The 22080-nt window shown below is 40.1% G+C and overlaps 1 protein-coding gene across 2 annotated transcripts in view; it reads right to left on the minus strand.

Moving 5' to 3' along the window:
* LOC122881629 (CUB and sushi domain-containing protein 3-like) overlaps positions 1-22080 on the minus strand; it is a 229266-nt gene that overhangs the window by 32208 nt on the left and 174978 nt on the right. For both annotated transcript variants that reach the window (XM_044208068.1, XM_044208067.1), the window contains exons 50-58: positions 21458-21643; positions 20432-20626; positions 19448-19621; positions 17596-17769; positions 16721-16894; positions 12873-13058; positions 11189-11362; positions 6122-6304; positions 3110-3286 (exon numbers count right to left, since the gene is read on the minus strand). In XM_044208068.1, the coding sequence (XP_044064003.1) occupies positions 3110-3286; positions 6122-6304; positions 11189-11362; positions 12873-13058; positions 16721-16894; positions 17596-17769; positions 19448-19621; positions 20432-20626; positions 21458-21643 (1623 nt within the window). The remainder of the gene's footprint in view (positions 1-3109; positions 3287-6121; positions 6305-11188; positions 11363-12872; positions 13059-16720; positions 16895-17595; positions 17770-19447; positions 19622-20431; positions 20627-21457; positions 21644-22080) is intronic.

Genomic DNA, 22080 nt, shown 5'->3' on the forward strand with positions numbered 1-22080 from the left:
TAGGACTCTATTAGTTTTATTTTCACTTTCCCATATGCACTGCTGCCTGCCTTTGATGGAAATTATCTGTGTAATAAATAAACTAACCTGTCAGCCTTCTAACTTATTGGACTTTAAAGGCCTTGTGGGTAGTGAAGTCCTCTTTTGGGTCAGTTCAGTTTAGTTTGGGTCAGTTCACGTAAATCATACAAGAACATACATACAGACTTTTGATATGTCTGGCTATGTTTGTTTTTCTTTCTATCTGCTGGACTCAGGCCTCTCTTGCAAAAGAGATCTTGATCTTAGTGAGATTACCTGATTAAATAAGGGTTGTATATATAAATATCTTGCAGAGGAATGGTGTTCATCCCTCCAATAGAGTTCCACAGACTTGGCGAGGAGCACTGAAGCTGTTCTGGAGGCTTTTGGTGGCCTGACTCCATACTTAGACACTTCATGTTGGTTTTTCCTTTAATTTGTCACCCATCTGTACATATTTTACAAATGCCTAACTAGACATGAAGGTGTAACAATGTAATGGAAAAATCTGCATTAACAACAAACTCTTTCTGTGTCACTAAAGAGCTATCGTTCATGGCGAGCCCAAGAACCAAAAAACAGGAGATCGGGATAACCTGCCATTTTTGGCATTAGAATCAGGGTATCTTAAATTTGGATGATGATGGTAAATAGCAGCAGACCTAATGTCTCTGTAGCCAGGTGTATGTACAGTATATGCGTATGCGCAGTTTTGGGTGACTGTACATGAGTGTTTGTGTTTGTGCCGCATTGTAGGTCTTCAGTTAATTTTGACTCTGAGCCACCAAAATGACACTGAAATACATTATCTTGAATTAAGCATGATATGTCTCTCACAAAATTAAGCCAGAAGCAGCTGGCATGAATAAAAGACAGCTGATAAACATTTCAATTGGTATCAACTAGAAACATGTGGAAAAGTGGTCTTACTAGAAGAGAGAAAGAGAGACAGAAAAAGTATGTGTGTACATAAATGTAAATGTTTACATGTGCCTGTCTTATCTGTAGGAGTGAAAAACCCAGTCAGTCAGCACAATGCAGAAAAGCTGCAGGCTGTTGACTTCAACAGCTCAACTTAACTCTAAAGCTTTTTCATTCAGTACATTTACTTGCTCCTAAGAAAACAGGTTACTGGGAGAAATCAGGTTAAGGCAGGGAATCAGAGGAGTTTACATGGACGCAATAACCTGCTCCCAGTAAAACCCACATTTAAATGCAGTTGTTCAGTAAAGAGATCTCTCCTTATCCCGTACTGTATCATATTTTTTAACCATGCTGACATATTTTAGGCATGTTAGTGACATATGATGCTGCATCATGGAGAGTTTCTTCCTTTTTTTGTCATAGCATTGGATCACTTACAGTTCAACCAGAGGGCAGGATCTGTAGTATGGAAACAGACTTTGACTTATTTCATTTTCAGTCCTTTTTTTGAATTTAGTTATTTTGTATGCAGCTACTTACTGCAAAAATCTGACTGTAACCTGGTTGCTTCTAAAGCATTTTGCTCTGATGTCTTCATTTAAACCTATCCTCCAACCCCACACCCCCTTACCCCACATCCACAAGGAGAATCCAACACCACTGTGTTGGCATTTAAACTAGGGGAGAGAGGAAAGGAATGGAGAAAAGAAGGAGAATACTAAAAACAGCAGATCACGGCAAGTTACAGGGCAAATAGTCTTCCTGAATAATCAGTGTTTATTGTTTATTTCATAAAGTGCGTTATGGCTTTACTTCACAGTTCACTGAGCAAGTCTCTTTCCTAGTGCACTTCTGCTAATTCACTAATTCCTCAACATGCTCTATAAATTTCATTTATCAACCATCAAAGGTGTTAAGAAAAAAAAAAGAAGAACTTTTCTCTCTCCCCTTGAGAATGTTGTGCGACTTTGATCTGGTAACTTACATGATCGATTACCCATGAACTGTGAAAATGATTGCCACCTTAATGAAGGCACAGTGAGCCAATCTTGGCATCTTAAGTGTTGATGTCCCTGAACTGACCACTAAAATTTTATGTGAAGTGATAGCATTCAGGAGGATAACAATAATAAGTTTGGTGATGAGCAGGCTTGAAAGTGGGGAAAAGAGGCAAGAAAGCTTTTCTGCCCTTCTGCAAGTTTGATCATTATTATTCAATCCAATTTTCAATCTGTCTCTCCACCGCCCTCCCTTCCTGTGTATATCTCTCCAGAGACTCATTTCAATCCAAAATTGAAAATTATGCCCATACCATTTATCTTTTCTTGTGATTCAATAACAAGCAAAAAGAATGAGGAAGAGAGAATATGGTGATTTTCAGAGAGAAGAACAATGTGTAATTTTGTTTGATAGTCATCCTGGTGCAAATTGAATATAGATTGGCATACTTCTTAATTACTGCAAGGCTCATTTGCTGAGGTCCAGACAATAAAAAATGCCTGACAGTTTTGATGCTTTGCAGGAAGAGAAGGCTCAAAGAGATTTATGTGCTATTTGAAATCTTATACCCTATTTTAGCACTCAGAGCGCCTCCTTTTGGCAGAAATAGCGAGCGAAATCATCTTCAATCCTGTCTGTCTTAATTCTTTTCAGAAGGGTTTATCTGCTTTACAGTATAAATCACATGTTACATCACACAGAACACAAGAACAGTGGCTGATTCAGGCTACGGTACTAACTACAACATTTATTGTGACTGACATGCCTGGCCATGTGTATTTGGTCAGCAGCGGCTCATTTTGGCTGCCCCCATGACATCCACGGGAGTGCCCAATCTTCCTCGTCCTTTTTCTACTTATTTTTCTGTTCTATTTCTGAAAGCGATAATAACAAATTCTGTGAATGCCAATGTAGGTGTAAGTGTGACTGAGCTAAATGTGATCAACCAAGAAACATTGAATGGTGCTCTGTTGTGTTTCTCACATCTCATTGGTCAGACACTGATATTTCACAATTTTCTTTGACAGTGAGTAGACAATGCATTGCTCTTGTTTCATTTCACAGCATGAAAACTGTGCAGCAGAGTGGCCTTTTAAGTGTATTCCACAAGACCAAGAGACGTGACTCCAATATTCCTTCATGTTTCTGTGCATATAAAACTCACTTGTGCAGTTTGGAGCCGTGCCAGACCATGTGCCATTTGCCAGACACTGGCGTGTGGGCGAACCAGTGAGGAAATACCCCTCCATACAAGAATACACAATGGAGTGGGAGAAGGTTGTGCCATCCACGCGGGAAATACGGCCATGAGCAGGTGTAGCTGGGTTCCCACACTGTACCGCTGCAATACAGGGGAGAAAAGAGGAGGTGAACGGGTGTAATGGATTTTCTATTTTCCATATCAGTGATTCACAAACTGAGGGTAGGGAGCCCCCAAGGTGGCTGTAAGATAACTCCTGAAGGTCTCAGGGTGATTAAAGGGCTTTGAAAAATATATTCTTTCCATACTGTGTAAAAAGTAATATTTATTTGTGAAATAATTGCCATTTTGCTTTTGACTTGATGAATATTTGTAGTTTCTTGTCTGTTTAGCACTCAGGTTGAACAGTCTGAAAAGGGCAGATAGAAATCGTTGGCTTGTGTCAGAGTTCCACATTATGCGTGTGTGCTTCAAATTAGGGAATGCGAGGAAGCATTGTTTTTCTTTTAAAGAAGCTGTGAACCAAACCAGTAAAGAGCCACCAATCTATACAGCATCACAGCTTTATTAAGAGAGGCTAATGAGCAGAGCTGATGCCGTGGTACACAAGTCCCCATCACACTATTGATGAGTCATCAGTAAATAAAGTGCAGTTTGTGTATTGCCAAGTCCCATAATACATCCATGGTAATGACATTTAGTGCTGTCTAAAAGCAAGAAGGGAATCATGGGAGTAATGTGAACATTTGCAGCTGTGGACTCAGGGTTCAATTTTAACAATAACAGAACTTTTAGTTATTACATTTTACTAAATAATGAACAAATGTAGAACTATTTTACCATTTGGAAAAACTTTCCAGGTCATAGGATGAAAAATCACTCCTTACAATTTAAAGCACAAACTGAATTCAGACAGGAGGCTCAATTTCATGCAAAGTGTTACTTTAGATGTACAATCCCCGGGGAAGAAAAACAACAGACTTTCTGTAGTGGACTGAAGTGTTGGGCTTTTTAGACTAAGGCATCCTTTACAGCATTTCCAGAATATGCCAAACAAAATGTATTCCTGAAGAGGGGAAAGGACAGAGTTTATTTCATGTGTTTTTCTTGCTCCAAATAATGTCTAATTAAGAAACTGAAACACACACGAGCATGTGCACACACACACACACACATTCCAAAAATAAAGTATGGTAGCCTCTTTGGCTTCCTCTTTTAATAATTCAAGACAGACATGATGACAGATGCACAAAACAGACCTTGATGATATTGTGAGATGGATATTAAGCTGAATATCCACAGTGACTGTTTTCCAGAGACTGTAAACGGTTGTGGATAACGGATGAATGGGCTTTAACAGTAGACAGGGCTTTAGATCACAGACAGACAGCAATGAAACTCATTCAGGCTCCAGTGAATTCCTGCCCCCTCCCTCCTGCGGTGGAGGAATGGCTAAAACAATCTTTAAATCAGGAGTTCAGTGGGGAGATGGAGAGATAAAAAGGTAGTGGAAGAGAGATGTAGGGGAAAAGAAGGGGAGGGGGGGTAAGGCTGAGCAATATAGATAGAGAGAGAGAAAGAAGAGGAGTGGACAGGGATGGAGAGACAGCCAGACAACGAGATTAAGACAGAGAGAAATCAGGGGAGAAGCGAGAGAGAAAGGCTGACATCAGGGGAAATGAAGGATAGAGAGAGAGTGAGAAAGAAAAAAAGGAAGAAACAAGAGAGATGGTAGAGAGTAGTTCAGAGGGCTTGTGCATTGGCCTATCATATTAAAAATGACACTGGCACTGTGCCAAGCTGGCGGACAGTAAGGAGGAGAGCAGAAGCAGTCAAACATTTGCCTCAATATCCGGTTGACCCCTGGGGGTAATTTATGCAAGATGTAGAGCTGGCGTTCTGTGAACTAATATCTTCAAAATCCACAATGATTCATTTATCACAATCCAAAAAGAACTTGGCTTTAGGTGTCTAGAATTAATGAATTTTTTGGTTGCAATCTGGAAGCTAGTCACAGCACCATGTGCTGGCAGAAAATACCAGACTGCTGCAGAGAGATACTTATCCATCTGGTGCAGTACTGTGTTTGTGAGCTTTTGCAACCATTTGTGTGTGCAGGTGTGGATGCACATGAGCACCTATCTGTACACTTGATGCACATACATGCTTGCATGCAGCCCATGTGGTGCATACAAGGTTTGTTTGTGTATGCTAGGGCTAGTTACTGTTTGAATTTTTCCGAAACAATACCAAAACATACTTATTTTGATAACGTATTTTGAGGAGTATACAAAACAAATAAGCTATCAAATTCATCAGTTCATATCATCAGCGACATGGTATTGTACAGTACTTCCATAAAAGTGGGTGGTAAATGTCCATGTCTTTCCAACTACATGCCCTCAGTTTGTAACACAGGCTTTATGCTAATAATGTGTAGTCTCCAAGCCCAAGCCCTGACATCATTAGATTTATTTTGTCAGACTTTAGAAAGCTCCCTCCAGAGCCGCAAAAGACATTACACAACTTTATATTTCACAGGCTGATTAGTGCTCTCTGTGACGAGTAAACTAACCTGATGTGTAACTTGATGTGGTGGAGTGCCCTTTTAATACAAAGCAGTCATACAAGAACTTTGCCTAAATAAAATATAGTCTGAAATCATTTCCAAACTAGGTTTAAAATAGGCAATAAAAGACTAAGAATCTGACCAAGCCTTCAATGCCAGCTTCTGTATTTGATAGCTTTTAATATTCGGTGCTACAGGCACTTATGAGTCGGTACAAAAAGTATTATGGTTCAATACCCTGTCTTAGTGAAACCATGCATCACTTTGTAACAGTATGAGTTTCAATGTGTATGTGTGCTTGTTTGTGAAGAAGTATGAGTGTGCTACCTCCCTGTATAACTCCTATGCACTCCTCTCCTACTGTTTCATGCAAAACATCACAGAGACATTTTAAAGATTTCCCTTACGTTTGCAGAATGGCTGTCTGCCTGACCAGGTCCCGTTGGGGAAGCAGATCCTCTCGGCCGAGCCGTATAGAGTATGTCCCACTGCGCAGGTGAAGCGCACCTTGCTGCGCACCTTGAAGGTCCCTGCCTCCCTGCTGGCATGGGCGGGTGTGCCAGGATCCCCACAGGTGTCTGCCGAGTCACCTGCAATGGGAGATAACCAGACAAGGAGCAATGAAAGCAAGACACTGAAGATGCTATCCACTTTAACTGTCTATGTGTGTGTTCACAGATGGGCACTTTTAAGTTGGTATGGCAGTGAATTACAACACTGTGTTCCTGTCTGTCAAACAGAGGGACAATACAGAGAGGACTTAGACTCAAACTGTACATCTTTCACTTCCTCCAGGAAGCAGCTATAAAACACACAATGCACCAATGAGCAGTTGTCACCATGCCAAAAACCTGGAGGACCAATACCTTTCACTGCTTTGACACCAGGAGCTTTCTGTCCATAAAAACAGCGAGGCCAGCATTAAAAGGCAACCAGCTGTGGTTATGAGAAATGATGAATACAGTTTGACCTCTGAAGCTAAATGCGTTTTCATTATCCTGAATTATCTCTCCTGTCTTTTGTTCTGTGGAGGAACACACAGTACTTTCAGTGTCTTGCACACCTATGAATTAACTCAAATAAAAAGATGCTGTGTCTCTTGTTATGTCTCTGTTATGTCTTTCATATCCCCATTAGGGCTGTCTCCATTGGGTGAAAAAAATGGGACATGTTCTCTATCTAAGCCATAGGAAATGAGAGAGAGAGATGACAGGTACTGAGTCAGGGTGGTGACTTGAGAACTGAACATTTTATGTTGTGATGAACAGCAAGCAAAGCTGAGTGGTGTGTGAGTCTAGGAGGTGGGGTGGTTTTTGTTTTTTTATAACTGGGGACATCCTCAGAGCAAAGGAAAAAGCACATAACACACATAATACCAACCACCATTTCCACTGCTGCTGCTGCTTCCATTCTCTCACAGAAATGAAACCAGTGGAAAGAAAAAAGAAAAATGTTTGGCATCTGTAGACAGAGTATCGCAGAAAGAGAGATATAGATACGCAGACAAAGCAGAAATACAGACATACAGATAGACAGATTAGATAGATAGAGTACTGTGTGTGCGTTATCTGCCACTGTGGTTGTCTGTACAGTTCAGTCTTTGTGAGGGATATGTGCTTTATTGGCTTTGAGAACCTGTTCCTTGAGCTGTGCACACACCCTGTGCATCATTCCCTGTGTGTTGGCTGCTGCTCTCTGTCTACAGAGCAGCAAACAGCTGCAGTAATACTGGACTTGTTGACAAAGCCTTACTGCACAAACACAAAGCCCATATCTTCTACACACATCCTACTGCTCACATGTGCACATACTGGATTTGTCAGGTCAAGGGCTCACAGCTGGAGATGATTCGTTTGTCTGGCTGTGGTTAGCAATGAGTGTGTGTGCATATATACTGTATGTGTACTGTTGCCTACCCTTGTACTGCATATGTGCGTGTGTCTGTAAGAGAGTGCACTTGATGCATGCGGATGTATGTTTATGTGTCTCCCTGCCAGGCTGTGCATGTACTTACATACACTTGTCTTTGCAAGTACGTGTTCAATATGCATACTTATTTGTTGCCTGTGCGTGTGCATGTCCTTGTGTGTATATATACACGTGTGTGTGTGTGTGTGTGTGTGTGTGTGTGCGTGCGTATGTCTCACAGCAGCTGTCGGTACTTCATTAGTCTCCTTCGTTTAGGTGAGGCAGCCCGGCTCGGCATGCACTGTGACAGCTATCATCTCACTAATTGGGATGGTGGTGGATTTGGTTTGAATCTGAGTTAATGTCCGTTCACCAGGCTCCCTTTGTGAGGAAATAATAAGGCCTTCAACTCAGATGAGGACAAAAGGGGAATGGCTTCGCAAGCAGTTTTGAGCCCCCTCTTACTAATTAACAAAGGAGGACAAATGAGAGGAAGGATAGATGCATGGATGGATGCATGGATGAGAACTGTTGCTGACGCTGGGCTGGACTTCTAAGGAATTCATAGCCCAAATTATTTTGTTGCTATTGGTGATGAACACTCTGAGAATTCAAATGTGCCATTTTAATAACTTCTTGTTGTGCATATAAAGGTGTCTATAGACTATGCAGCAACCTTTCTGCAAATAAACTTTTAAATCATTGCAGAAGCATCAAAGAGAAGCTTAGACTAAGTGATGGGACATGATACAGGGACAGAAACATTTAAACATCATTAACACTTTCTAGATAGCTCATTTATCTTGCTAACACTGCAGTACTAATTGCATCACTTCAGAAGTTTTCGCTAATGTGCCTGTGAAAACTAGGTGCTAAAATGTACACTCACTAATTTAAAACTCTCCAGACATTTGCTGCATCAAAACTTTAGTTCCTGTAAGCAACAACTGAGTTCCAGCTGTGTTGTGTTTCTAATTTCTGCTACAGCTGTAACAGATGTTTACTGCCATGGGTCTGAATTCATCAAGCCTCTTAGTGATGAACAAGTCATCTACAAAGGTGTCTTCTTTCCATTATACGTTGCTGATTTTATAGTTAATTAGAAGCACTGATGCAGTATAATCCTGTGTGACAATGTGAGGACAATGCATTTACACTCTAATTACCATCATCTATAACCAACATCAATATCAATGAGTTATTGAGTCCTAGATGTCACAAAAAATTCTAACTACATAACGTCTGTACTTTTTCCCTACGTTTTTTCCCCCAATCATATATCAACATACCGGCAATTTATACGGTGATGCAATTACTGATTGGGCCTTGAATTAAAATCAGTCACAAAATGAGATCAAAACAAAACTGCTTCTAATCCCCTTTTAGTGTGAACAAAATTTCCAGTGCCATATATTTTTCTAGCAGCATCTCTTATATAGCAGTACTGTTGTATCACTACAAAACAAACTGAAGTTGCATTTTTGTAATCTGATTACGTGCAATCAAAATTTGTGTTATCTGCTTTAGCTCACCTCAGCACATCCTTTTTCTATAGCTCGGTAAGTCGGCATCATTTCTTATGATTAATTCCTCTGGCCACTGACCCAGGACTCTCATTCTGCTGCACAAATTCCTCCACAGGGGATTTACTCTCTAAACAGCAATTGCTCTTTGACAATTTAAATACTTGGGAATAGATTCATGTTGGCTTTACTTATCTCACTTTTCAAGTGATGAGTTGATGATGATTAGGTTTTGGACAAGTTAAATTAAATGCATTGAATCTAGTTGCGTATTATTTTTTGCCCAGATCAAAGTAGAGTGTATTAGCAGTGTTTGTTCAGACAAACAGAGGCAGTAGAGCTCAGAGTGAGTGATGAAATGAAATATAATACAAAATTGCAAATCATTACTTTCCAAGAGGCTTGTTTGTCATAACAGCAGGGTGCTGATCAAATCATCTCAATAACAGATGTCAAATTGCTTATAAAGACAAGGTGATAAAGAAGAAAAAATACCTTTTAACACTAATTCCTCTGACCATAAGCATTAAAATTACATGCTTTATTAGATTCTATGGCTATAATTTCAGGCCTAAAAGCAGCTATTAGGCTGTACACCGCAGATAATTATGCAGGCGCAAACAAAGAGAAATACTCCACCACACCTCCGTTTTGCTTCCTCCATTTTGCAAAAGTAAGAACAAAAAATGTAAAGGAAACTCTGGGAGATAGATTTGAGACTATGCAATCATGTGCATCTCCTTACTATCCTAGGAGTCGAACTTCACTACTGCTTCGCTACTTTCCAACTGTCCGAGCAAATACAAAATATTGAAGGTGAGTAGAGAGTTCGCACTCCTATTTAAAAATAGAAATAGAAATCCTAAGAAAAAAACACTGTCATACAAGTCTGCTTACAAACATTACTTCTGGGTCAGTGAGTTGAGCAAACCAAGTGAACATTCAGTAAAGAGAATCCACTTAAATGGTCAGGAATGCTTAAGTGTGATGGGAGGTAAGAGCACAGAGGGGTTAAAGGAGTTTGTAGTTTGGCAGACATACACTATAAGACAGACATTTTTTCAGGTTTTCAGAAAACATCAAAAGAAGAGTCTGCAACTAAATGTACTGAAAATTCTGTTAAAACTTTTGCCAGAGTCTGCATTTGGGTTATGTCAGGGGTGATATCTCTCACTCGATTGATTGTTTTATGCAGAAATCAACATTTGCTTCTACACATTCTTTGGCTGAGGCGTGAAGTCATAACTCCCTATCACTGAATTGAAGAGGAATCATGGGTAAGGTTTATTGAAATTGGGTTATTTGGTACTGGCCCACCATCAGTGTACTTTTTAAAATATTCATCAGCTAAATGCAGATATGCCAGATTTCTAAAAAAGTGAAATGCTGAAACTGCTTTGAATAGAAATTTGAGCACAATAATGGTCAAATATTTTGGCACTTAGGTACCATTTAAAAAATCCTGTAAGAGCTCCACAGGGCTCTAGTTTGCAAATTGGCTCAGTCAGCGGAACTATCCTGTGCGGTGTTTTCTCTGAACTTCACACAGGCTCTAACCAAATATCCCATTAATACCAGGACTCCCATGTACTACACCAATGTGGTATGGTGTTCAATCTCTAGCCATATAGATTGTTTTGGTTTAATTTGCTCAGGTTTTGAGATATACTGTATTTATTTAATATTTCTGGCACTCTATACAATGGAGTTGAATTGAATAGTGTTTGTTGTGCTTACTGACAGTAATCTCAGACATGGTTATCTAAAAGCCTCGGCAAATAAAACTTAAAGTATCTGTGTAGCGTGATACCACTAGAGGTAAGTGAGAAAATATGTTTTTTGTTTTGTAATTTGGGTAATTCAAACCTTTAAACACAACTCTTCCCATTCATTTAGAGAACCTCTGTGTAGGAAGCACAGACAGAGTTAAAACCAGTCCCTAATATTATACTGATATCAGTGTCATAAGGAAGCGTGAAAGAGAGAGAGTGCAGGCATGCTTGTGTATGTGCATGACTATATTTGTGTGTTTTGTGTGTGTACCTGAGCAATGTGGCAGTGGACCGCTCCAGTGTCCGTTCAGTTGACAGGTGAGTGATGAGTCTCCTATGAGCTGGCGGTCTCCAGAGCAGGAATAGCGCATTGTGGAGCCAAAGGTAAACTTCTCCCCGCTCATCACTCCGTGGGGAGGTGTACCTGGGTGGCCGCAGTCCACCTCTGCATGATGGTGAGTGAGGATGGATGAGTGAATGGATGGACAGATTAGTGTTGCATGCCTCAACACACTTGATACAATCACCACTAACATTGCTATGGGTTTCTACTGTTAATAAATGGCTTGATGAAAGAGTGTCATTTCGTTTATATTGATTATAAGTAAACAATCATTGAACTTTTGCATTTTTCCTTTTCATACAATGTTAGCTCAATTGGTTATGGCACATAGATTGTATTGGTGTGAAATGCTCGGCTGAAACGGCCCCGTGGCATCTGTCATGTCATACCTCACCGCTCCAAAACAATATTTAGAAGACAATATGCTTTGGTTCAAGCCTGACAGTCATCTGTGCTGTAGTCTCTATATTGCATGACATAATGTGGCTTGCTGCTTAATCAACCCTGTCAAAACTAACAACCACTCCAGTAGCATGTTGATCTACTCTGCTGTAAACTTATCTGTAAGTAGTGCAGAGAAGCTTGCGTTGAAAGATAGAACCATTTGAGATTACTGTGCCTTTATACGTTAAACAGAAATCAGTTTGCTTGCACAGAACTACTTCATTGTCATGATAATTTTTCCTAAAACTATAATAATTATATGTACATATAAACTAATAAAATGCTCACTGGATTATTTCAGGACTAAAATCTAATTTGGTACATCACTTTCTCTTATGCTTGATTATTCTTTTGACCTTTACATATTTTTGTGGGAGCTGTGATTTAATCAGCTTAGTCTCATAATGCAAGTAAGTTTCTGTAATTTCACAAAGCTAATTTCTTAAAGAGTCAGTGACGCCTGGAGCCGTGAATAAACATTTGAGATAGACACTCCTGTGTATCGCTTTAATTACTATTCTGTTTGATAAAATAAATGATGTGCGTCATCTCTCTAGCATGAAATGAAGTGCTTTCTGAGCCTATGTGCAAAATGTAGAGGTTTACGTCAGATAATTTCACTAGAAATAGGTCATTACTGTTGGTGGCCTTATGCAGAAGTAGAGAGCACGATGAGGCAGGTGTTTGAGAGCAACATTACAACCTCAGATAACCCCTACAGTTCATAGATGGGTGTTATAATTTGAGTGCTTGGTTTTGAGGGAACATTAGCTATAGCCTGAACAACTGGTCCTATGACAGTTTCCCCATTTCTCAGTTAGGCACAGTGCAACATAACCATAAGCCACTGGGGCATTGAACATTACACAGATGCTCTCAGTCACAGCATTTAGCAACTTGTACCATTTCAACTCTAGAAGCAAATAAGGACACAAACAAGGTTGTGGACACTCAATCAAGAGTGAAACTTTTCTCTCAATTCCTTACTTGCATCTCTTGTTAAGTGTATTAACTCATTAACTTTTGCATAAAATGCACTAATTACCTAGAAAGGTCGATAGGCTGATGCACTGAACAGTGGACAGGAGACACCCTTAATAATAACATGAATAATGACATGATTTACACCAGCTGATTGCAAAGGTAATAATTAAAGTGACCACTGTACCGATGCATTCTGGTAGAGGTTTGTCCCAGTGACCCACCGGCTGGCAGGTGAGCACTGATGAGCCAAACAGGTAATATCCTGGGTTACAGTCGTAGAAGACCACGCTGCCGAATGTAAAGTTACCGTGCTCAATCTTACTCTCCCGGATAGAATTGGCAGGGATTCCTGGATCAGTGCAGTTTACCACTGGATGAAAAAGAAAAGAAAGAAAATATAGTTATGTCATCATGAATTATTCAATTAGTTTAATCATAATGGGAGAATACAGACAGCAGAATACCAACAGCAGTGCAATTCATTTTTATTGCTGTAAGGATATTTCAAGCAAGACAGACGTTTTCAGTGTAATTTCAGGCAAATTACTGTTGGATTACCATTTCCCAGTACCTCTGTTGCCCTGATTGCTGGATTCATTTCATTCATTATTAGGGCCCAAGCACAAAAGTGAGAGTGCAAGGAATCTATTGTTTTGTCTTACGCATGGGCATGGTAAAATGGTTCCATAGTGCCTCCTAAAAAATCTTTAAAAAAGCAACCCCGGCCTGCGTTTCACCTACGTGTATGAATTTGGACATACAAAAAAGCCTCTTGGAACCATACCCTAAACCCAACAGGAAGTCAGCCATTTTTCGCCATTTACAGGCTCCGTACTTTAACAAACTCCTCCTGGAGAATTAATCACATCAACTTCAAATTTGGGCAGACCTAAAGACCTTTGTGACACTAAATTGTGAAGCTTTTTAGGTTTACTCAAATGGCGTTGCAGTGGCGATGCAGCAAATTCCAGGTTCCAAAATTAGTAACTGTGCTACCTGAGCTCCATATCGTCAGATCTTTTTTTAAATGATGTGTGATGAGAGTCCCAGCCTGAAGATTTCTACATGCCAATATTCAGACATAGTCATAGCGCCACCTACTGGCAACAGAAGTTACAGGCCCTATACTCTTAAAAATTTCTCATAGCAGGTTAACCAGATGCACCTCAAACATTTTCATCAAACACTGTTGCCATGATGGCTCATTATTCGCCATGAAACAGGAAGTTGCTGTTACTTGAGTGTACATTGTCCGATCTGCCCAAAATTACACAGGTTTGATAAGAGTCCCGGCCTGAGGACTTCTACATGTCAGTATTGAGTTCTAGTCATAGTGCTACCTATTGTTAACAGGAAGCAAGCCATGTGTGGCAAGCATCATCTGATCTACATGAAATTAGTGTGGTCTACACTTGATATACAGCAACATCTGTTGATGTGTCAAACGGGTTGGCAAGGCAGATGTGTGGGGCCATGCCAAACAGGAAGTGGGAATAACTCAGAAAGGGCACACGTAGAAGCGAGGGCCCGTTTAATGCAACTTGCAGCTTTAATTTTGATCTATATTCTCTTTATCATGGGCATGCTGTGATATTGTAATAATGGTTAGCAGAACTGTTCTTGGCAACTTTTCATCCACATCAATTTATTGTGGTTTTCAGAGATGTTTAATGTTTACTTGAGCCAAAGTGAATATTTATTTCTTGGCAGCGTTTCCAAACCCATCTTATGAATACTGCATGTATGATCATCTCTGTCCATAAGGTTGCTATGGCACTAGATGTTCTATTACCATACATACTGAATAGTTACTGCACTGTAACTGTTTTGTCATAATATTTAGATTATTTTATGCTTTATGTATTTGTGTGATGGGTTTCTATAATTGCCTTTGCCTCAACTGTAGTCATGTATACTGCATGTATCAAGTTAACAGTATCTGGACAAGTTGTATTCTGTCATGAATAATTTTACCTCAACATGGCATGGAGTAATTTTTTAGCTAATTAACTCCACCCAGTATCATCGCTGGGGATCTGACTTTTCTTTCCTGAAACCTGTGCAGTCTATTTTCTTTGGTTGGAACTTCATTTGCATAAATGCTATCTGTCAGCATGTTCACTTGTGAGTTAATAATAGAACTGTTGATATGACCCGATCAGTAGCCTTTTCTGTTTAAAGGGAGACAAGTGAGTACAGGCTATATTTAAGCATGGTCAATAATAATAACATCTAATTCTTGCTCCTGAAAACAACAGAACCAAAGGCATCTATTGTCACAAATTCACAAACATCCATTTTAGAAGCAGTTAAAGTCTCCAGGAACATACTGCTGACAAGGTGGTTTAGACAGCTGAAAGTATATGAGGGTGAAATTAAGTTCAGAGCAACATCAAATTAAATCAATAATGCAAATGTGTGAAAAAGCTGGCTTAATGTGAGAAAATGTTTGTGGGAACAAACAGACATATTTTGACAAACGGAGTCATGACAGTTTAATATGATTTTACTCTTTTGATATTTTACCAGGTCTGTCTCTACGGTGCTATTCACAGTAATGAAAACTGTGTCTCTTCACATCTGACTGCCAACAAAACTCATGCCAAGAGGAGAGATATTTTTAAATGGGCAAGTCTGGCAAATCTAGCTTGGGACGATCAGATCCAGAGGTAGCAGACCAATTAAAGCCATGCTGTATATAGCTTAAACCCATGTCTTTAATTTAATGTTTTAATGCTTCCTGATTTGTCACCTTGTTTAATACAATTTTTAAGACAGTAAAGATCATATTTACCAACATTTACCACACCTTCACACTGCAACAAATATCTATCTAAAGCTGGAAGCATTTTCAAAAGGCAAATATGAAAAATCTCTTTTTACAAGCATTATTAAAATAAAGAGCTTCCACCACACTGTACAATACAGATAGTGTCTGTTTCCATTTTATTTTGTGAACAATAATGTAAATAGTGGAAAATATTTCAAGAAAATATTGTCACACTGTCAAAATTATTTTGGGAAAACAAGTAAACATGTCTCTGGTATGGTCACACACAAACATTTCTGGACTGCTGCTGATTGTAAACACACCACTAATGAGCCTAACCTGGGCAGACTAAAATTGGACACAACTAAAACACAGCCACCATCTGACACTCCCAATAAGATGTCTTCCATTAAATCTACTCTGCACTTTCTTGCCTTCAAAGTAATCTCTCCTTGCAGCAAGTCTTTTGGTAAAAACTGCCAGTAAAATTGTAGAAACAATACCCAATTTACTCTCCCCTTTCCATACATTCTGCTGGAAGCTCGTTATTGCTGTTTCCCTGCTTTCACTCCAAGGCAAGGGCTCCAGATGTTGTTGCCTAATGCTCTACCCAGAGAAGCAGGACAGATAGTGACTCTTCTCATTCAAATCAATAGATGTGTAACCACTACCTCTATTCATTATGCTTGTGTGTGTATGCCTGTGCATGCTGGCGGTCACTGGCTGCTGATTCCTGAATGATCATGATTACATCTGCTGGCTGCTGAATTCTTGTGGTCATCTTTGCTTCTGATTCCTGAACCATCACAAAGCACCGGCAAAAGTCATTTCATTCTGTTCCAACACTTTGGCTGGATCCTACTTCTGCTCGCTGGCAGCTACCTGCTCCACTGATGGCTAGCCTGATTCACAGGAGCAGTATTGGATAGAAGTGGCTTCTGTTATCAAACATTAAAACACCTTTAGTTGTAGTGATACACTAAGAGGTACCCTCTTCAGAATATGAATCATTGCAGATGGTTAATGATATGCATATGAATATGATGCATCTGCTGGTTCCAAATTCATGTAGTAATTCTTGCTTTTCATTCCAGTCTGTCTTGCCTCCTGAGGCAATGTCTGTGGTCTGAGCCTTAGTTAAACATGGCAGAAACAAGCAGATTTTTAAGTTCAACTGTCAAAATACATCTGCATCCTTCTGATACTTTAAGTCAGTCCAGCTGCCAATCATTTATCCATTCTGCAGGAGCTCTGCAGCTTACCTCTGCATGTCGGTGGCTGCTGGCTCCACTGGCGGTTTGCCTGGCACTGGGCCGTGGAGGGTCCTTCCAGGGTGTAGCCTTTGTTGCAGGAGAAGCGCACCACATCATTGAAGTTGAATCCATCACCTGTGGTGCGGCCATAGATAGGGCTACCGGGGTGGCCACAGGTGACAGCTGAAGTTGACACACATCATCCAGGGACGGGACAGAATGGAGGAGGTAGAGAAGAGGATGGAAGATGAATGGCAGCAAAGAAGGGATACAAAGAAAGGGTAAAGGGGAGGGGGGGTGAGAAAGATACAGTGTGTGGAAAGAGACAGAGAGAGAATGAGAGAGAAGATTCAATAACAATGATCAATAGGTGTCACTGTAAGTCACCTATCAGAGGAATATCATTATCATATAATTAACCTCAGAGGACAATGGAGGAATTAGGAATTAAGACATGATCTCGATGGGGAAAGGGGTAAACAGCACATTTCAGCATATCAATAGGTGAATAGGAGATAGAGAATCGCATTATGAGGGTATGTATCGACTATTGACTTCAGTGCTTCTCAAACTAAAGGAGCAGGAAGCTTTAGGAATTGCAGGAAGCTTTTTAACAGTGATGCTAAAAACATTTTTATCAAATCACTTTGACTAAACCTTTCTTTCTCGTAAATACAAATCTCCATATTCAAGGCTTCGCTAAAAATGTATCAAATTAAAATCCAAAACTGTCTCCATCAGCTCTGAACAGTAGTGTGTATGGTGAGAAATTCAGAAATAACCAAGTGGGTTCTCTTTGTCACATAAATGCACCCTCAAACATAAACACACATGCACACACACATGGTCCCTCTTGCAGTGAGAATTGGTGAATTTGTACTCACATATACAAACTGGGAGCTGTCCGGACCAGTAGTGGTCCTGCTGGCAGATCCGTACTGAGGAGCCAATGAGCCTGAATCCGGGGTTGCACTGGTAAACCACTGTGTCTCTATAGCCAAAGTTTTCCCCGATCACCTGTCCATTTACGATATGCTCTGGAACACCACAGTGTCCGGCTGGAAAAATATGTATTGTAAACATGTTGAACAATTTCCTTTTGCTTAATGTTTATCTCTCATTCTCAACAAGATCATGAATTTCTTTAGTAACAGACTTGACCATGACAAAGACAGCATGTCCTGTAACGCTTGTAGTGTATGGTATTTATAACACTTAGTGTTAGTATTAATAATAATATTCAGTTGTAGCCAATGTAGTCCAATTATCACACTAGATGAAATGCACTTTGCATTACAAATCACAATGAATTATCTCAGTCAATCATTCATGTGGTACAATACTTTAGTTCAACTTTCTACTGTTTGAGAATAATAGCCTGCGGTGGTGCCCACTGAACTAATGGACGATAGTTGCAGGGTAGAAACACAATTTTGATTGTGTTATCACGTTTGAATAACTTTGCATTTTGACAACTGTATTATAAAATGAAATGAGGAAACTGCTGATTTAAAAGGTCTTGGAATTATAAAGCTGGCAAACAAAATTAGTTATTGTATTCATGAAACACTGGATTTGGAAAGCATTTTTCAGCTCATTATCTCTGAATTATTATTTCTAAATTCATATTGGCTTCAGCTTCACTTGTGGTGATAACTCAGCTTTTCTCATCTACAGTAGACAGAGACACGCGTGTGAAACTCAAAATCTATGCAATACGCTCATGCACGTAATCGTATTACTTTCAGCTACAATAAATCCCTTTCAGAGAGGAGGAATCTTGTTGAGATTTCCACTGCCACTTAAAACCTGGGAAATTGCCACTGACTGTGAGTCTGATTTCCCTAATTTACTTCTGCACCCAGAAACTCAGCCGAGCATTTTATTATCACACTCCAGTTGAGAGCAGCCAGATTCTATGAAGATAGTGCTGAAGTAGGTGACTACCCTGAGAGGTCCCTGGCTATGTTAACCTTGACAGCCATATTACTAAACAAAAGAGAGGTGCCCTTCTTTTAATGAACTGAAATAATCTTGAGCGGAGCTTGGAGAGCTTGTGCCACAGGGTTGATGAACGGACTAATGCATCTGCTAGGGAAACCGTCACATTCTGCTGCTGTGTGGGTTTAAATGCGGCTCAAATAATTATGTATGTCTCATTTTCTTCCACAGTACAGAGCCGTGATGAGCTGTGGTAAGGTAAGCTGTTGCATATTTTCTTACTTATATATCTTAATAACAGCTCAAATTGTGCTGGTACAGCTTGGCAAGTGTCTCATAGTTTCAGGCCAGCTGTGGCTCTATAGCTGCTCTGTCACTTTTAACATTTTAGAAACACCAAATCACACTGACTCGGAGGCTTTACTGTACACCACCATGCGCCAATCAACTAATCAGGTAAGCAATTTTTAACTCATGATCTCTACAATGTCTACAACAGTCTGATGTGTGCCAGCCCAAAGGAAAATATAAAGTGGCAGCGTTGAGTGTCAGCATGATGTCAGAACCAGACGACAAAAATTTTTACATCTTTCAAAATTGTTACAGTAATTAGCCATACACACTTGGCAACAGAGCCAATTATTGCCACCCTCTGCTTCCCCATCTGGATTTATTCTGGGCATGTTGGCCCAACCAAAAAGGCTCATATTTTGTCTGAGCAGATCGCCTGCAGTGTTTGACCCAGGTCAAGGCTGTCCTTTATAAAGTTAAAGAGAACATTCAGACCCTGCTTACCCAGGCAGTGAGTCTCCATCTCACTCCAAAGGCCGGACAGGAGACACTCTCTAACTGTAGATCCAATTAAAACATAGCCAAGGTTACAGCTGAAAATGGCTGATGCTCCAAAGGTAGTTTGGGTCCCGATTTTCTTCCCATTAGGAGGAGTGGGCAGATCGCTACAGGAAATGACTGCAATAAGATGAAGAGGATAGTGAAAAGAAGGGGAAGGAGACAGAGGAGGCAGGGAATGAAAGAACAAGACACCAGCAGAATGAGTGAGAGAGAACAAGAGAGAAAGAAAGAGGAGGTGGAAGTTGGCTTACATCTTCAGAGTCAATGGAGAGCACAGTCATTTACACCCATCTAGCCTACCTTAATGCAATAAAGGAGTGACCTGTACTATTTCACAGGGAGGATAATGATGGTGTTTGCGTTTGTCCCAACATCTTTCATCATGCTGGCTGGCATCTCTTTTTGCCCTTACAGAGGCTATTCAGCTCTTTTGCTTCTTAAAAGTAGTTCCCATGGCAGCATAGAAAAGCTTTTAGTTCCAATTCCTACAATAAACAATATCTAACCTAGGCTGGGATGGGAATAGGTGACAGTACAAAAGTGAATCCTCGAGTTGCTAATTAAGTGAGCTGTGAATATGGTATTCATTCCTCCGGTCTTGTAATGTTACAATCTTTGAATCTAGTGTACCTGAGGTGAGACATGATATAGATTTTTCAGTTTTGCTGGATAACAATGTTCAATTCCCTTCTATTCTATCTTTTCTATGAAACTAATGAAACACAAAGATATCGTGATTGTGAGATGGGACTACATGCGTGCATCCACTAATGTTTTATTTTTCATGATAATGAGACAAAATGGAGATAAAGATTTAATTTCTTGGAACATTATACTTTTGGTTCAATTTTCAAGAGAAATGCATTTTTGAATTAGTGTGATCTACAAGTGTTGATTTTATTTGTTGCTGCAACAGAAGTCACTCACTTCTACACCGAGGCCTCTCGTTTCTCCAGCTCCACATTCCATTGGCCAGGCACTGGATGTGGGCGGGGCCAACGCGGTAGTATCCAGGGTTGCAGGTGAAGATTATTTTAGTTCCATACTCATAGTGCGAACCGTTGACGATCCTCCATTTCCCATGGTCCAGAGAGAAGGAGCTGAGACTAGGGCACATAATGACTGTGCCAAAAAAAAGAGAGAGGGGATTCGGTGCGGAGTGGACATTGTTAGTTTTGGATTATTCAAATGGATTGACTTCTGCTTCAATTTCTTCTCTTATCCCTTGTACACACACTGCTAAGTCAAAACCCATAAACATGTGTAACAACCCACCAGTGTAGAGGAAATACAAATAGTTGCAAGGGAAAATTTTAATCAGTAGAATAAAACAATCCATGTAAAATGTAAATAGCAACTTTTCTGCAGTTACTTTATACAAATGTTCTTCCACAACAAAGTTGTTTATGAATTGGCATTCTCTAAAACCAAATTAGTTTCAAAACAAACTCTGTTTCCCTTTTTGCTGTGAGACACATTTACAGCAGGGAATAAACATTGGTCTCAATAGTAAACAATGTTGTCAATCACTCTTTACACTGACTTTCAAATTTGGAGGAGGCGCTGGCATGTAAAACACTCACCCCAGGGCCAGCTACAGATTTCCTCTCAATTATTATTCTCCCTTTCATCCACCCGTCTTATCATCACTACCCAACAAGTTAGTGTCTTTGTAACTTGTGGTTCTGTTGGGACTGCAGTCCATATTTCATGACACCTTCCATTACAGTATAGTGTTTTGTTAAAACTCTTCTCCAGAGGATTTTTCAAACTCGCTGACTTTTTCTGTCTCCAATACAGCTGTCAAAAATCCAAAATCATTGTCTTCATAACTCTTTCCTGTCCTCATCTTTCAATTTCTCCTTCCCACTGCTCAATCGTGCTACGGGTTCTTGCGGTTACCCCATCTCTCTCCTCAACATCAGCCTGCCTTCCCCAACATCCTCTACTCACCGATGCATCGGGGTATCTTGTTGTGGTTGCTCCAGGTGCCGTCTGGCTGGCAGACTGTGGTCGTCAGCTCTTTGGAGGAGAGCCGGTAGCCACTGTTGCAGAAGTAGGTCACCCGTGTGCCAACGGAGTAATCAGCAGCGAGCACACCTCCATTCACTGGCGCACTGGGCACACCACATGACACAGCTGCAGGCGGCAAGAGGACAATTGTCAACATACATGTTTATGCGCAGACACATACTAGGAAGATTTGTTGAGAAACGCCTGGTAAATACAGGCGTAGTAGGCAGGCATATATTCACTTACAGTAACAGTCACATTTTTGTTAGCAAGTGCTAAATACACGTGCATGTACTTCCACCAGTGTTGGGAGTGCAACCCCTTTATGCAAGCAATGTCAATTGTTCAATTTACACCAGCAGCTATTTCTTACTTGTTATTTTCCTTTCAAATGGTTATAATTTTAGTAAATAAAAACCCAAAAGGAAATAACTGCTCAACATTGACATTGAATGCCCCTGTAGAATTCTGAAAAGTTGCGTTGACATGTCACAGCAGGGAAAGCACAGGTGTAATTAATAACATTAATAACAACAGTATTCAATTTAGTTGAGCCAGTGCCA

This window comes from Siniperca chuatsi, linkage group LG9, assembly GCF_020085105.1.
Source record: "Siniperca chuatsi isolate FFG_IHB_CAS linkage group LG9, ASM2008510v1, whole genome shotgun sequence".
Taxonomy (NCBI): domain Eukaryota; kingdom Metazoa; phylum Chordata; class Actinopteri; order Centrarchiformes; family Sinipercidae; genus Siniperca; species Siniperca chuatsi.